Source organism: Gobio gobio (assembly GCF_949357685.1).
Source record: "Gobio gobio genome assembly, chromosome: 5".
Lineage (NCBI taxonomy): Eukaryota > Metazoa > Chordata > Actinopteri > Cypriniformes > Gobionidae > Gobio > Gobio gobio.
In genome coordinates, this window is record NC_137101.1 from 16,359,991 (window position 1) to 16,377,968 (window position 17,978).

Genomic DNA, 17,978 nt, shown 5'->3' on the forward strand with positions numbered 1-17,978 from the left:
TATTCCCAAGCAATATTCTCATCAGTGTTCTATCAGACACATTTAAATCTATCATATTTTGTGTTAGAGCCCAAACAGTATCCTAGTGAAATAATGCATATCCATATTTCCATATGATTTGACAGATGATTTTATTTTATTAAATATCAAAATGTGTGCATCATACCTGACACCTAGATGAACACTTTACAGTCTTTTTATGACTGTCATTCTCTTCAAATGCCATTAAAGTTTGAAAAGTGTATAACGTTACCAATGTTGTATGTAACCTTACAGACGGTCCCTAAATTCGCCTGCGTTATGCCAGTCATATCAGATGCTCTGTGGTTCTGCTGTGTTTTTTTTAAACCATTGTCGCTGCTGAAATAGAACAAAAACAGTCATCCACTGTATGATGAATGAATCTCCTGCATACATCGCTCGTTTATCTCTGATCTGAGTGCAGATTTCAACGAGTGAGCGCGGCGCGCGCGCTCTGAACAAAACTCTGCTAATCTGAACGCCTCTGATTTTGAGACATTGCATTCATAAACTCAATAGAAACACGTGTAAGTGCTTATAATGCGCAACGCGATTATAACAGATGGCTTTTGAGAAGACTATTATAAGTTCAACAGCCAGAGTGACTAGTGTGCAGCCGAAATAACGTTACACTCGCAAATGGCGGTTGTTAATGTCAAGCCCTGATTATTATCCCTTAAATGTCACCCTAGTCTTGTCTGAATTTGTTTGTTCGCTTCACGTTATTATTTGCCAGACGTAGGTTTGGTATTGAGGTCAAAGTCCACTTGCCTTGCGTTCGTAGTTTTGAAGTGTTTTCCCTATTACAGCGACTTTCTTCTGGCATGTTCTGCAGACAAGGTGACCATCTTAGATTAAGTTTCCCTCAGGACTTTTGTAAAAGCCAAAATATGACCACGCCTCAGATTTGGTCCTTTTAGAAGGCAGAACAATCCCCCAAGTGCTGTCACTGCTTTCTGCCATTTATTCTCATTCAGAAAACAGCGGTGCGCCAGACTGACGCTGACTGGACAAGATTTACCGCGAGTTTTCACAACCGTGATAATCACACGCGGTTTTAATGATAATAAAATTTTATACGATATTACTAACCGTCACTAAATTTTATCGTGGTTTATCGTGAAACCGGTAATCGTTTCATCCCTAGTGTGAACTTGAATAATTAGCTACACATCAGAAATCACTGATCACAGATCAGAAGGAACTGAAAAAAGACTTCTGTTTTCATTTGTACATCCAAACACTGAGAAACTGCCAGCATTCACTCATTCACAAGTCATGATCTCTCGAGGACAAATATAGCGCTCGCATGGGCGTGACAAATTCTCTGGGCGGAGGAAAGGGAGGTAACCGTTTCAAGATCAGCTTGTCTGAGCTGTCATTTTCTCAAAGGCAGAGAAAGACAGCCAGAACTCTGTTTACACCGATCAAAATTTCTAGCCACTTGGGGACAATATTCAGGCTAGGGGAACTCATATTAATGTTGAAAAACCTCATAAAATAAAAATTTCATGCCATGGGACCTTTAATGAAACAAAACTATGTTATAAAATGCACGATTTGATATTTCACTTTTAATACCGCATTTTTGTTGTGAAGTCAACAACTCCCAAGATTACGCGTTCAATCTCTGTGTCATCAAGCTACACCTTTGTTTTGAATAGATGACCTCTAGCGTTGAAAAACTACATAGTGTGCCTTTTTTTTTTTTTAAATGTTAAGGTCGATTGAAAAAAAAAACATACACAATTAAAGTTAATACATTGATTCTGTTTTAGCAGCAGTACACATACATGTACAAAAACCATTTAAGGTGTTATAATAAAGGAAATTAGATTTACACACACATATACTATACTGCCAAAAGTATTGGGACACCCCTCCAAATCATTAGATTCAGGTGTTCCAATCACTTCAATGGCCAAAAGTGTATAAAATCAAGCACCTAGGCATGCAGACGCTTCTACAAACATTTGTCAAAGAATGGGTCGCTCTCAGGAGCTCAGTGAATTCAAGCGTGGTACTGTGATCGGTTGCCACCTGTGCAATAAGTCCATTCGTGAAATGTCCTCAGGCATCGACATGCTGACAGGGCTCCAGGGTGCGACTAAATGGTCGCATTTTGCGACTAAAATTTGAGAGTGTGCGACTGAATTTTACATCCAGTTGCACATGTGCGACCAGTAAATTTGCCTGCTGTCGGTACTGGATAAATTAAGAAAATACACTTACTAATTATAATTGATAGACGTTATGTCTGGCAAATTCTATCTTTGCCAGCCGTTTCTATATGAGATAATATTAAATAATTTGTCCGTGATGCATTTTTGCCATTCGCAATCCAGAAGAGAGAGAGAGAGAAAGCGAGCTACAGCGAACACAACACCACAGTCAGCTTAATGAGTGACGATGGCCAAGAGAACTACACAAAAGTTTAGTCTGCTTAAACTTTAGGGATGTGCTGTGATATTAATTTAATTTTATTTTCGATTTTGGCTTCCAAGAATTATAAAAAGATGATATGAGGTAAAACTATTCCTATAGCCGTGTTCCGTCGAGCTCATCCTTCCCTTCACAGCCTTGCGCTGTCATTTCTCAGTGTCAGATTCAGTGATTGTCTAAACTGCGGGATGTGTTTGATAATAAACCGCTATTAAATGCACAATAATCCGCGCAAGAGACGCTGTTTCCAACTTCAAGGCGGCTTATGTGTGTGTGCTGCGAAATGGACCGACTTGCACTTAATATTGTAGGCTTCGTGTGCGCGTCTAAACCATCAAATAAACAACAAATAGCCGGTGTCAAATTGACCGGATTGGAGAGTAGTTATTTTAACAGTTTATATCTTAAATGGGCGTAAATAGTTTGGAGAAATAGGAGAATATGATATTATTAGTTCTATATTCGATCGGTCTTAAAGGGGCAGCGTCAGATAAACCTGCTGACGATTTAGCCATTGATTCGAATCGAACAAAAGGCAAATAAAAAATATTCACATCTCTTGAATTAATAACTTTAGCTTTTATAAGCATTAATCTATCAATTTATACAGTGAAAACTATGCAGTGTTATTTTACATTTCATTACTTTATTAGATTTCTTTGTAGGTTTGTTCTTTACTGTAATATTAATGTTAGCAGACCTTCCGAATGCCTGCACACTGGTCCATTTACACATAGATGTTTTATATTTTTGTTCAAACTTTGCGGTTTCTTTTGCTACATATATTTTACTTTTCAGATTATAAAGCCATGTTAATTATGTTCTTAATTATGTTTTTTTTTTTTATATATATATAAAAAAAAAAGTATAATAAAAAGAACCGGTAAGAATACTGTTAAAGTACCGGATCGATAAGCAGTATGGGTAAGAGTAGTAATACCATTAAAACCTTAACGATACCGATCCCTATTAGCAATACAGTGGAAATTAGTAGATTTGGTTAGCATGTTGATTTACGGTGTGCGCCCCTAAAATTTCTGGTTGTGCCCCTAAAATTTTCAGTTGGGGGCCACTGTGCTCCTAGTGAAAAAAGTTAGTCTGGAGCCCTGGCTGATGAGAGAGGGAGTGGAAGTGCTTCTTGTTTGGCAACAATTTGTTACCCACCCCCGACCTCAACCAACCCCCACAAAACAATAGACCCCTCCTTTGTCTTTGACCCATTGTATCCCATCATGCATCTGGGATGCCTCTGGTTTTTGTCTTTTAATGAAATAAAACTGTTATAAAATGCACAACTTGATATTTCACTTTTAATACCGCAATTTCGTAACAGTTTATGTCTAGTGTTGAGCAGTTTGATGAACTTTAGTGAGTTTTGCTGGTCTCACCGTTCATGATCACAGGGGCTCAGATACACAGGTCCTCAGATGTCACCTCTGACCAGTTATCTTTGCGCAGTGGCAGTATCGTAGCCTATGAGGTTTATCCGAGGCGCGATTATTGCTAATTGAAAACTTTACCCAATACCCCGCCGTGACGACTTGAAATATAGTCGGCACTGGCAATTTTTGACAGTTTCTACTGAGACTGATCTATTAGTGAAGGAAAGAATAAACTGAGCGTTAATAGTAAATGTGAATATGCATTGGGGATTTCTATTTTAGCAACAATGCACGCATAAACAAAAAACAGTGAAGAAGGGAAGAATACAATTTTGTAATAATTTTTTTGTTTAAATTATTATATGGCTGATATATTAGTTGAAAAACAGATTACAGGGAGAGTTTCTGCTTTAGGACCAGTACATATACACAAAAAAACACTGAGAAAGGGAAGCTTAAAATGTTATAAATCAAATAAATAGAAAACCATAATTGAAAAATTATTAAATAGTTGATCATTTAAAGGCATAATATGTAAGATTTTTGGAATAAAATATCCATTGTTGACTTGTGTATTTACATTATCCCATTATTACATTAATGTTTCCAAGAATGTTTAAATCCAGAGAAATAAGCAATTTTAACCAGGACACGGACCGTGTCCATGCGTCGCCTATCGGTGATGTCATACCTGCCTTACCCTCGATTTCCTCTCCGCAAAATGAATATAAATCCGATCTTCAATTCCCGCACTATATGCACATTTAATGGAGTTCACATCAACGAAAGCAACAGATATGAGCTGCATTTTATTCATCGGCTCATTTCAAGATCAAAGACCGCAATATGAGAGAGCGACCTATAAGCACTGGTGAGATCAGTCTCATTAGTTTTAATGAAGATGATTGTGTTTTTGAGCATCTGAGACTTCACTTGCGGCAGTTTGTGTGTTGGCTTGCTACTCATTTGCGGCGATGCGTGTTGCAGTAGCGCCGTCATATCTGGCTACAACATGTCATGTATAGCCTATAACACGCTCTCACGTGTTTATTTTTTTTTTATTTGCCAGGAGTAAAATTTACATATGTGGTTCAAACAACCAGATGCATTTACACTTGTCCAGTTTCGCCTGAAATGTTGAATGAAAATTGTTTGTGTTTGACTGTTCAGTACTGTACATATTTAGGCTACATTTAAAAAAGCAGACATAAAAGTAACTTAAAAGTTACTTTCCCTAGTAACTAATTACTTTTTATATATAGTAATTGGTAAAGTATTTCAATGACTTTTAAAAGAAGAAACTAGTAACTACCGGTAATTACTAATTTTCTGTTACTTGCCCAACACTGGTTTTAATTAAACAAAACTTTGTTATAAAATGCACAACTTGATATTTCACTTTTAATACCCCTATTTTGTCATGAAGTCGACAACTCCCAAGATTACACGCTCAATCTCTGCGTCATCAAGCTACACCTTTGTTTTCAATAGATGACCTCTAGCGGCGAAAAACTACATAGTGTGCCATTTTTTTTAAGTCGTTTGAAATATAAAAAATATATACACAATTAAAGTTAATACATTGATTCTGTTATAGCAGCAGTACACATACATGTACAAAAACCATTTAGGGTGTTATAATAAAGGAAATAAGATTTACACACACTATGGGCCCTATTTTAACGATCTGAAACGCAAGTGTCAAAGCGCGAAGCGCAAGTAACTTTGTGGGCGGGTCTCGGCGCTGTTGCTATTTTCCCGGCGGGATAAATGGCTCTTGTGCCCGGCGCAAATCTAAAATGGGTTGGTCTGAAGTAGCTTCATTATTCATAGGTGTGGTTTGGGCGTAACGTGAATAAACCAATCAGAGCGTCATCCAACATTCCCTGTAAAAGCAGGTGCGCAAGTTCCATTATGGATTGCTATTATTATGGCGTATTTACCAGGCGCACGCCAGGAGCGGTTCACAGCCGAGGAGACTGATGTGCTTGTAAGAGCAGTGAAAGACAGAGAAGTTGTGTTGTATGGGGAGGGGAGAAACCCACCCAAAATAGCGTCGGTTAAACAGGCGTGGGAGGAAATAGCCACAATTGTTTCATCAGCTGGCATCCCCAGGACGTCGCACCAGTGCCGCAAGCGCTACAATGACATCAGAAGACGGGGAAAGTCCAAGCTTGCCAGCATCAATCGGGCACGCCGTGTAACGGGAGGTGGATCTGCCTCTACTCAGGACCTGACGCCAGCAGAGGACATCGCTGCGTCCACCCTCACCGATTTTTTTTCCTGGTTCTTGACGGACAAACCAATTTGTTAGATATCCTTATATACATATATGTCTTGCCAGAAGTTGCCACTATTGGGCAAACAGGTCTCCTTAATTATTAGACTACAATTAGTCTGAATAATATGTAAGCTAGATTTATGCCTATTTTTTCACATCTTCGTGGCACACCACAATGATTTCCGTCATCTCCTGTGTTAATATTTTTTAGTGTAACAATTTATGATTTGCAAAAATAACTGTTGCATCTGTGTAGATTACATGAGCAAAGTGTATGCGCGTTGTGCACGCTATACATTATGGTCAAGCATGCGCCCTTAAAATAGCATAATGAACAACGCGCAACGCGCCACTGACTTTAGACTAGGTTTTTTCTGGTCAGTGGCGCAATTGTTTAATGGAACAGCAAAATAGCACCAGGGATTGTTTGCGCCGGAACACGCCTCCTTTTTTGCACTGAACCGCCCAGGGAGCGCAAGTTCATTCACTAGTTTAGCGACGTGCTTCTGTGGAGGGAAAAGCGCGCTTTGCGCGGGTGCAAAATAGGAATGACACATGCGTCAGTGTACAAAGTCAATTGCGCTGGGTGCAAGATAGGGCCCTATATATATATATATACATACAGTGAGGAAAATAAGTATTTCAACACCCTGCTATTTTGCAAGTTCTCCCACTTAGAAATCATGGAGGGGTCTGAAATTGTCATCGTAGGTGCATGTCCACTGTGAGAGATATAATCTAAAAAAAAAAAATCCAGAAATCACAATGTATGATTTTTTAACTATTTATTTGTATGATACAGCTGCAAAGAAGTATTTGAACACCTGATCCCGGATCTTCTAATCCTGATAATTGATCTCTGGCTAATTTGGTTCTTCAAATGAATTTGCGGATTGGATTAAAATATCTGGATTAAATGATCTAAGATTACTGCGCATTCTTGTGTTCCCTGAAGAGGGCAGACGCATCGATACTCGAAACCACGATCAGTAATGCAGCGATTGGCTGGCGTCAAGACATCAACGTAATGCAACGTAATGACAACATATAATTAAAAAGCCACCTGGCAAGAACTTTAGAACAAATTACACACAAAAAACCCACACATTTCTGGACCTTTATAAGGAAACAGCCAAACCAACATAAAAGTTATAAATGATAAATGTTTTTTTTTTTTTAACATGATTACTAGGGGTGCTCCGATTGATCGGCAACCGATCTCTATCTGCCGATAATCGCTTTGGGATGATTGATCGGCGGTCTCTAAAAAGGCCGATCTCATGAACCGATCGCATGCTGACGACACATAAAAATCCCGTGCCTGCCGTGAGAGCTAGGGGATGATATGCAGCGACACCGTTTCATTCTCTTTCCAGCGCGGGTAAAATAATTATAATGCTGAAGGTGAGGTACAATTCATATTTCTATATTAAATAACTTAAGCAGTCATTTGAAAACTCTCTGTGAGACGCAAGTTCACAAATAGCATGAGTGAATCACTGCGTGCGCGCGCGCTCTCTCTCCCTTTCAAAATGCTCAAATGGTTTCATATCATCGCATCTGCACTAAAATCAAGCTGCACAGTTGACAGGATTTGCCATTGTTGACCAGATTTGCCACTTGCACAATCGAGACAATGTTGCATCTTCACTAAAGTTAATCATTTGCATTTATTGTTAAGTCTTGCCAGTGTTCAAACCGCTCAGCACTCGCACGCTCTCCAGACCGTGAGCGCACGCACACACACAGGCCACCTCACAAAAAGCTTGTGAGAACAAATTGCGCTGAAATGGTCAGATACACACAAATGTATGTACTAAATTACTGTCTTGATGAGTATGCACGTAAACCCTGTCGTGACTCGCGTGTGAACGTTTGTGCAGCTGCATGTAACCGTATCTGTGTTCGCTCTTAAAGTGACAGCTGTCGAATAAACTGCTGCTGTCTCTGAGTTTCTCTTTGTCTTGTGTTGTTTGATTAACCTTTATGACACTCACTGCTCTTGAATGACTAACTTTTGCAACCTTAAGTGTAAGGATTAATCTAATTTAATTTGTTCAGGGAAGACCAATATTAATTTACATTTGATTTCTTATTAAATGTCTTTAGTATTTCTTACCTAAATACTAATGTTAGACCTACCTAAAAATTTGTCTTTAAAAACAAAAATGCACTGCATGATCAAATATTTAGGTGAGATAATTATATACATTTATTATATACATTTATTTGGGAAAGATGGCCTACAGTAGCCTTAAGTTCTTAAATAAACACTTGGTGGTTCTTCAAGATCTTGACTCTAGCCTATGTCTACAGTTTTTTTTTCTCTATACAGTTAATTTAGAGTTAGTTTAATTTCTACAAATGGTGCAAACTCTGCAAGATTATAGATAAAAGATTGCCATTCCACTGCCATTCTGTGATCGGCAATCGGCAGATCATGATCTTGTGATCGGTAATCGGCCCCAAAAATGCTGATCAGAGCATCTCTAATGATTACCAATTATTTATATTCACAATTTTATACAGTATTTGTACACCCTTTACATTTTTATTTCAATGTTGTAATTTAATTTGAAGCAGATTTGTAACGTGACAGTAAAGTTTCTTAAGGGTCCAGATCAAATGATCTTCTCTTGCGCTGCATCAAGCCACTCCCATAATATCCATGCACGGCTCAGATTAACTGTACAACATGTGTGTAAACCAATACAAATAAATAGCTCAATCAAGTGGCTGTGTCGTATTATACACAACATTAAACATTCTCATATACATATACAATATAACATTTTTACATTATTATTATTTAAAATTATTATTATTATTGCCCCTGGTTCAGTAATTAACTCTTGTAATAAAGTAGCAGTGGCTGGGACAGATTTTAAGTATCACCTCAAGATGCAATCTAATCCTGTTTACATGAAATAAGCCTGCTCCCGAGCAGGTTTAAGCTTACAGACCTGTTACTATGACAGCAAGTCGAGGATGAGCTTCGAAGAACCAAACAATCCAAGATCATGCCAAATCGTCAACAATCAAATCCAGCTAACTGAGTTAATGAGGTACGAAGAATGAACCCCAGGCTGGCATCGACATGCTGATGAAAGAGGGAGTGGAAGTGCTTCTTGTTTGGCAACAATTTGTTACCCACCCCCGACCTCAACCAACCCCCACAAAACAATAGACCCCTCCTTTGTCTTTGCCCCATTGTATCCCATCATGCATCTGGGATGCCTCTGGTTTTTGTCTTTTAATTAAACAAAACTTTGTTATAAAATGCACAACTTGATATTTCACTTTTAATACCCTAATTTCTTAACAGTTTATGTCTAGTGTTGAGCAGTTTGATGAACTTTAGTGAGTTTTGTTGGTCTCACCGTTCATGATCACAGGGGCTCAGATACACAGGTCCTCAGATGTCACCTCTGACCAGTTATCTTTGCGCAGTGGCAGTATCGTAGCCTATGAGGTTTATCCGAGGCGCGATTATTGCTAATTGAAAACTTTACCCAATACCCCGCCATGACGACTTGAAATATAGTCGGCACTGGCAATTTTTGACAGTTTCTACAGAGACTGATCTATTAGTGAAAGAGAGAATAAATTAAATGTTAAATGAACACTCCATTTTTTTTTTGCAAAATAGGCTCATTTCCTACTCCCCTAGAGTTCAACAGTTGAGTTTTACCACTTTCGCATCCATTCAGCTGATCTCTGGATCTGGGGGTAGTAATTTTAGCATAGCTTAGCATAGATCATGGAATCTGATTAGACGTTAGCATCTCGCTCAAAAATGACCAAAGAGTTGATATTTTTCCTATTTAAAACTTGACTCTTCTGTAGTTATATTGTGTACCGATGGAAAAAGAAAAGTTTCCTAAAATTTTCTAGGCCGATATGGCTAGGAACTATACTCTCATTCCTGCGTAATAATCAAGGAACTTTGCGGGAGCGTGCTGGGGACTATTTTCAGGCACTGCGTAATATCATTGCGCCTGCTGCACCCATAGTACGGCAGCAATGTTCCTTGATTATTACTTGGGAATGAGAGTAAAGTTCCTAGACATATAGAAAATCGAAACTTTTAATTTTCCGTCAATATTAGGCTCTCTTTCCTTCCGGTTTTATTTTGTAGAAACCAATGAAACACCAAAGACAAGACATTTACAGACAGAGAACTAATTATTGTACAGTAATAAAGCATTTCTGACAAATTACAAAATTTGTGTGGCCTTCAGATTAGCTCATGAACAGTGCGTAGAGAGCTTCATGGAATGAGTTTCCATGGCCGAGCAGCTGCATCCAAGCCTTACATCACCAAGTGCAATGCAAAGCGTTGAATGCAGTGGTGTAAAGCACGCCGCCACTGGACTCTAGAGCATGTGTTGGAGACGTGTTCTCTGGAGTGACGATTTCACGCTTTCCTTTCTGGCAGTCCGATGGACGAATCTGGGTTTGGCGGTTGCCAGGAGAATGGTACTTGCTTAGTTTAGTGGAGGGGGGATTATGGTGTGGGGTTGTTTTTCAGGGGTTGGGCTTGGCCTCTTAGTTCCAGTGAAAGGAACTCTTTAATACTTCTGCAAACCGAGACATTTTGGACTATTTCATGCTCCCAACTTTGTGGGAACAGTTTGGCGATGGCCCATTTCCTGTTCCAACATGACTGCGCGCACCAGTGCACAAAGCTAGGTCCGTAAAGACATGGACAAGCAAGTTTGGTGTGGAGGAACTTGACTGGCCTGCACAGAGTCCTGAGCTCAACCCGATAGGACACCTTTGGGATGAATTAGGGTGGAGATGTGTGTTATAAAATGTGTGTTAAGTGTTTGTTTTTTTTCCTTTATCTCCTCTAGGTTATTTTGATAGAAGAAAACGCTATAACAAAAGCCTTAGCTGACAAACTCAACAAGAGGATGGGCTGTCAAGTCCTGCAGAAAGTGGATGACAAACTGAAGAAGGTGAAGAAACTGATGCAGAAGAGAAGGCTGGAGTGGAAAGAGGTGGCATACTTGGGTGAGTCAAGAGTTCTCCGTTTCTCCCAGTTACGTCAGCCAAATGCCATAATCAGTATCACCATGGTGTGTCTTGGAAAAATTTGTGTGTATAATACAGCATCAAAAGATTGTACCTGAATATTAATTATGAATACTAAAAGCTGTTACTTTTCTCAGCTTTTTATCTTGTAAATGTGATAATACTATTATAATCATTATATATGTAGAATTCAGAAACCTTTGTTATTAGCAACACCATTAGGTGAACTGCAGTCAGCAATTTATTGCTCATGCTGGCACAAGTAATGTACAAGAGGCTGAATGTGATCCAAGGCCCTGATATACATGACGCAGTTCTTTTTAATTCTTTGATTTGAAGTAAAAAGTTGGAAATACCTTTGCAGCGATATACTGTATACGCTGTCCACGCTGCCGAGAGCGGCATTTAGATGAATATGTAAATATTAGGGGTGTGAGATCTCATGCCACGTAATTGTGACACAAAATCCTAAATAAATAGCCAAATTGTGTGATATTTTAGATATCAATAAAATGCATTAAAGTCAGTAATATTTTTTCAAACATGTTATTTTTGTCACATCTGTATTTGATTGGCATGTATTTGATTTCATTGGCAATGCAAAAAGCGATTGATACATGAAAATTCTTACATAGCCCCTTTAAACACACCCATGAAAATAAATGTGTTTCTCAATCTGTGTCTCAACATCTTTGTATCAGGGAACGATGAGCCAGATGTTGAGTGCTTGAACCTGGCAGGGCTAAGTGCAGTACCCCTGGATGCCCCAGTGGTGGCGCTCAATGCTGCCAAGTACTCCTGCCACTGCGCGGCGGGTCGTGGGGCCGTTCGAGAGTTCGCCGAACACATCCTACTGCTGAAAAAGAAGGCCAAGTCTCAGATGGAGCAGGACAGAATTGGCAATTTCTAGGTGATGTTTTACTATGACAGGAGTGAATATGACGCTATTAAATTCAAGTGTATTTTAAAGGTCCCATGGCGTGGATTTTTTTTATTATTTAAAGGGGGGGGGGGGGGGGGTGAAACACTCAGTTTCAGTCAATCTCATGTCAATCTTGAGTACCTATAGAGTAGTATTGCATCCTTCATATCTCTGAAACGTCTTTAGTTTTATTATATTTATAAAAGAAAGACAGAGCGGCTGGAGGCGTATCGTGTGGGCGCGGCTAAAGAGTCTTGAGCGTGCACAGCTATTGCGTTGAGAGCGTCTGAAAGCTGTGACATCCTTAAACGTGAGGGAAAAAAACGTTATCCTAAATAAATTAATCGTAAAACAAACTCCATCCACTGTCCCATTAACGCTGGGTTCTTTGGAAAGCTGTACAGGGTTGTCTTGCCCTGACAACCAAAGACACACATCTTTGGTGACATTGTTGATGTCGTGAAGTCCTGTGACTGCAGCGCAGCCGAGCAAAGCGATTTGATGGGCGTACTGCTTTCGCTCTCTCGCTTTGGTCTACGGGTGAGCGCACCCTTCCGGGAGAAGTGCCCTTAGGACCCGTATAAGGAAATTCCGCCCCATTTGACGTCACACAGACCCATACTTTCTGAAACTTGTGAGAAAACCGGAAGGAGTATTTTTGGCACAGAAATACTCCATTAAACGTCCAACTTAATTTTTGAAACTTTGTCCATGTTTAGCATGGGAATCCAAGTCTTTAACAGTGTCAAAAACTCTGTATACATGAAACAGCATTTCACCCCCCCCCCCCCCCTCCTTTAATAATGTTTCTTGAGGTGTACTTATATTGTATGATTTTTACATCATAAGATGTCATAATTTAGAAACAAAAGGCATTTTTTCTATTCTGATATTAGCCCTCTGGCTTTAATGCTCTGTTAGAAGGGGCATGTTTGCTGTGAGACTTCAGTGAAAACGCCCACTGTTGTGATTGGGTGACATCTTTGCATTTGAAATGAGTATTAGATTATGTGGCGGAGGGGGCGTGGTTTAGCGAGGTCCGCAAGCACTGCCAGAGAGACGGAGACTCGGAGAGCTGGAAAAAGATTGCTGAGAAAGTTATACTGTACCGAGTTGTTGAGAGCGCGAGTTTATTTTGTTTGTATCTGAGAGTACTGAATAAACACGAGTCCCAGTCACGCCGCCATGTCTTCTTCCTCCTTATTCTACGAACTTTGTAACATGTGGAACCCCTCTCGAATACTTTTACTAAGGTTTTTTACCATTACAGCTGTCGAGATTAACAAATCGTGAAAGTGTTGATTATAGCATTATCTTTAGATCTTTTCCCATCACATGAAAGGCTGCAGTTATGAGCATTGAGTACACAGACAGTCTGTTTATCGCGTGAATGCCGTGATCGCAACATTGCAACGCTATTGCTCTCACAAAATGCTTTCACCACAACTAACAGCAAACACAGAAATACAGTAAGAGCTTTGTGCAGCATAACCACATCATTCATTATAACGGCAGCTTGGGCAAGTGTGCAGATATACTCGCGACGTGTGATTGACAGCTCCGGACATTATAAAGAGGGTGTTCTTTGATCGCTAATCTAGCATCTAATCACATTTTAAAAAAACTGATTTGTTTCATGCTACTAACAGAAACAATGTGAAGTTGATCGTTTAGTCACTGGCTTGATTCATGGATGCATAAAAAATGTAGAAAGAATGTCTGTGTGAATTTTAATGATTAGCTACACATCAGAAATCACTGATCACAGATCAGGCATTAATGAACACTGTTACTGTTTGTGGCGGTGCTTTCGAATCCATATCGTAAAGTCCATTTGTAAAGCCTGTGCTGACATTGCGACTGAAATAAACTGAATCTATTTTCTCCAAATTCTCTAGGTGGGCAAAGCAGAGGAAGGGGAGATAACCTTTCCCCATATGACGACAACCCAGAACTCTGTTTACACCAATCAAAATTTCTAGCCACTTGGCTAGGGGAACTCATATTACAGTTTTTCTCAGTCACTTTGGTACATTTCTCGAATCATCCTCGACATTTGCAAAACAATAAGTCCATTTCTCAAAACAATTCGTACAAATAGCAAAACACCATGGATTACCTGCAAAAGCCAGTCTCTTGCTCAAAATCCTTAGTTCATCTCTCAAAAGTAAATATCTGTGTTAATGAACATGTCAGTGCCATCAGAATGACAAGTCATTGTGTATGAATAAGACAGTCAAATTGCTTAGTCATGTTGTCAATATAACTGTACTCTAGAGGGATGTTCTGATGTAAATATGGCTAAAATTTTGATGACAATTATTGTTAATTGTAGGTTACACCTTAGTGTATGTGGGAGTTTGAATGCAAGAGACTGGACAAGATTCACATCTATGCTTTTACTGTTTGTACTGTAATTTGTTGACAAACCATGTCATTACGATACAGAAAGGAAAAGACAGCACTGCATAGCACAAAGAGAAAAAAAAACAGAAAAACAAAAGTAGAAATGTGAACGTCTAATGGAAATGTATAGAAAAATGCTTGACATTTTATGACAACTTGTTCAACCATTTTGCATTTAAAGACTTCTGCTATGAACTAATGCCTAAATGTTGTGTGAATGTTGTGAGACTATTCAACAGAGACCCATTATAATACATTTTGATCAACATGACATAAGCAACTGATAATGTAGGAAACAGCAGAGAATTGTACATAATCATTTGCATGGATGCACACAAGCATTTGCAACTTGTTCAAAGAAATGAGAAACTGCTTTTTTGATGTGCACAAGTGACACAATGATGTGAAGATTGAACAGGTAGCTTTGAGAATTTCAATTCTGATCTGAGAAATGTACCAAAGCGACTGAGAAAAACTGTAATGTTAAAAAACCTCAAAGTGATACGTTCATGTCATGGGACCTTTTAAGAATCATATTTAACTGAACTTAATTGAACTTAAATACAACTGTGATTATGGGGCTGATGAAGGAAAAAAGCAGGGTTTTTTGTTATCTGTGAAATCATTTGATTATGTAAATCATGCATGCATATTATTCCAAACTAAATCACTGAAATTAAACGGCACATATGGGTAATAAAAATAAAAATTGTGATGCACCCTCCACCCCCACCCTTGGCATTTTATGTTGCTTTATAACAAATAAACAGAGTAACATTCTTAAATCGATTATCATTAGCTTAATGTGCATGCTTAATGTAAAAAATAAGCTGAGACTGAAGTGGTATGTATTGGGAGCTAGTTCGTGCTCCAGAATATACACCAGAGGGCAGCCTTGTACAAACAAATTACTCCGTTACACACCTCAGTTAAATTCAACAAAATATGAGCTTTTAAAATTATACAATATCAACATGTTCATTAATATGCGACTCTTATGTCTACTAAACAGATGTTAGTTAAATATTTTTGCACATGAAAATGCTGCTCCAAAGTCACAAGTCACCTTCATTAACTGATTAACTGAAAGTAGAATGATCAGATGTATAATACAGCATGTATGTATCCATCACCATCATCTTATGCATAAAGTGAGTTACTCCATTTGTGAGATCAAAAAGATGGAAATTCACTCAAGCCCGGCTTCAAAATTAACTTTTTACCAGGTTCCTATCCAACCTCACTAATGGTATATAATCACTATGGTTTTGCATACTAAAGCATAGACAGTTTCTTCGCCCCTGATGAATTTCTTTATTGTTTGGCAGCAATACATGACCTTTAGCTGTCTCTGTGTGATGCCTGAATGATGATCACCAGGGTAAAGGCACAGAGGCCATAATGAGGGTGAGATATCCACTCACCAGCCACGATTAAGACTCAATAGGTCTGTTAATTTATGATTCCTCTTAATCTATGCACCCTAAGAGAGAGGGCAAACCCAATTAACACTCTCTCGTCATCCTCTGGCACATTATCATTGTGCGCTTGTCGTTGTGTGCACCGTGCAATGCCAGCAGAATACAATTTAGCCACCCAAAGTCAACTTATCTCAATTTATATAACCAAAGAGAGTGGGAAGATATGATATTTCCCTTGAAATTAAATGTTAATTCATAACTTGGGTTCTGTCATTAAGTAGCATTATCACTTAGATCTTCAGTTCTGTTGGTTTCAAAGGCTAAAACGAGAAACCGATTACAGGAAATGCATGTACTGGAGTAGCTTTGCTTAGGTAGTTACAGAATAAATCAATGTTTTTAAACAAATCTTGTTCATTTGTTAAGGGACTGATGTTATTATGCACTGTTGTTCAACTGTTAGAATGACCAGACGGATATATGACAAGACACACACGAGTGAGTGACGTGTATATGCAATTTCCCACAAAATCCATCCCGACCAGTCTAAAATATTAACACTTATAACAGGCTTACCAGAGTGAGGGGTAGACACATTTTGGAAGAATGATGATGTATTGATATATTTTGTTAATAAAATAAAGAATTGAACCTTTAACTAAAACTAACTTATTTTCGATGGATAAAATAAAATATAAATATAAAATGAAAATTCAAAATATTTAAAATTACTACTAAAATTACTAAAAGCTAAAACTGAAATAAAAATAAAGCAAAATAAAAATGTTTAAAAAAAATTAACTTATAAAGCATATAACTTTTCAACTTAAATTGAAAACTGAAAATATTATAGCCTAGCTAATTCAAAATATGAATAATACTATAATAGTAAATAAATAGTAAAATGGCACTGACCTCGAAAAAATACTTATTCACAAATTTAAAATGTATGTATTTGAATTGCATATGAAATTTCCATTCCTTTGGATTAAGCATTTTAAACAAACTAATAAACTTGATGTGATGGTCGTATTGGCTTCATAATAAAAAATAAAAAAAGGTTGCATGTTTTTCATATTTTTAGCATTCTACCAAAATTGTGATATGTTTATCTCTTAGGAATACATATTGGTCAAGCTCTGGGACTAAAAAAATTATAATTATGGGTAGATTCATTGTTCAGACACTGGCCGTGAAGGTGTTCCACCCTGTTGGGGACATATACATAGTTATCACAAAATGTTAATAATGTATATGTTAAACAATAACGAGCCTTTCTTGGATAGTATATGTCCCTTATGCCATCATGGTATTTTTTTATTCTTGAAACAATAAAAAAAAACAATTATTAATGAATAGAATGTCTTGATTATTAAGAACAGGTACTTTTAGTACCCACTTTTGCCAACAGGATGGTAAATAATAAAGAAAATTGTTTAAAAAAAAACATACACTTACCTAAAGGATTATTAGGAACACCTGTTCAATTTCTCATTAATGCAATTATCTAATCAACCAATCACATGGCAGTTGCTTCAATGCATTTAGGGGTGTGGTCCTGGTCAAGAGTGAGGACATGATAAAATTGAATGCATATATCAATAAAAAGGTGTGTAAAATACAAAATAGTATTTTTAATGTCTATCATATCTGTTTAAGTGATAAAGAAGACCTACCGTAAATATTTAATTTAAGCCATGTCTTATAAATATGTGACTCATTTTTTAGAAAATATGAGCAAGTAAATCATAGAGACAGAAAAGTTACTGTATAACAGGAATGACCCATTTGTTATCCATACATAACTGAAACGGGTAAGATTTATATTATAGTAATAAACCGAATGTGAATTTATCAATAAATCCAATTTGTTTCATATTTTAACTAATTGAATATTACCACAGCCATATTTTAAACCACAATTAACAATACATTTTCACAATTAACAGATGTATGCTGATTCTAAGCATGTATGAAAATATGATTATTTAAAATAAGCTATGCCAGGAGTTTTTTTGATGTGGAAACACAGCTTCTGACTTTATCGTGTAGTGTTGTTTTTTTTA

At 37.8% G+C, this 17,978-nt stretch overlaps 1 protein-coding gene across 2 annotated transcripts in view; it reads left to right on the forward strand.

Moving 5' to 3' along the window:
* Positions 1-16,313, forward strand: part of cmasa (cytidine monophosphate N-acetylneuraminic acid synthetase a) — a 29,302-nt gene extending 12,989 nt beyond the window's left edge. Inside the window, exons 7-9 of one of the 2 annotated variants that reach the window (XM_079818176.1) lie at positions 10,983-11,142; positions 11,865-12,073; positions 13,984-16,313. In XM_079818176.1, the coding sequence (XP_079674302.1) occupies positions 10,983-11,142; positions 11,865-12,073 (369 nt within the window). In that variant the 3' untranslated portion in view covers positions 13,984-16,313. Of the gene's footprint in view, positions 1-10,982; positions 11,143-11,864; positions 12,168-13,983 lie in introns of those variants that run through there. The other variant, XM_079818177.1, reaches the window with a different exon arrangement.
* Positions 16,314-17,978: the final 1,665 nt, after the last annotated feature.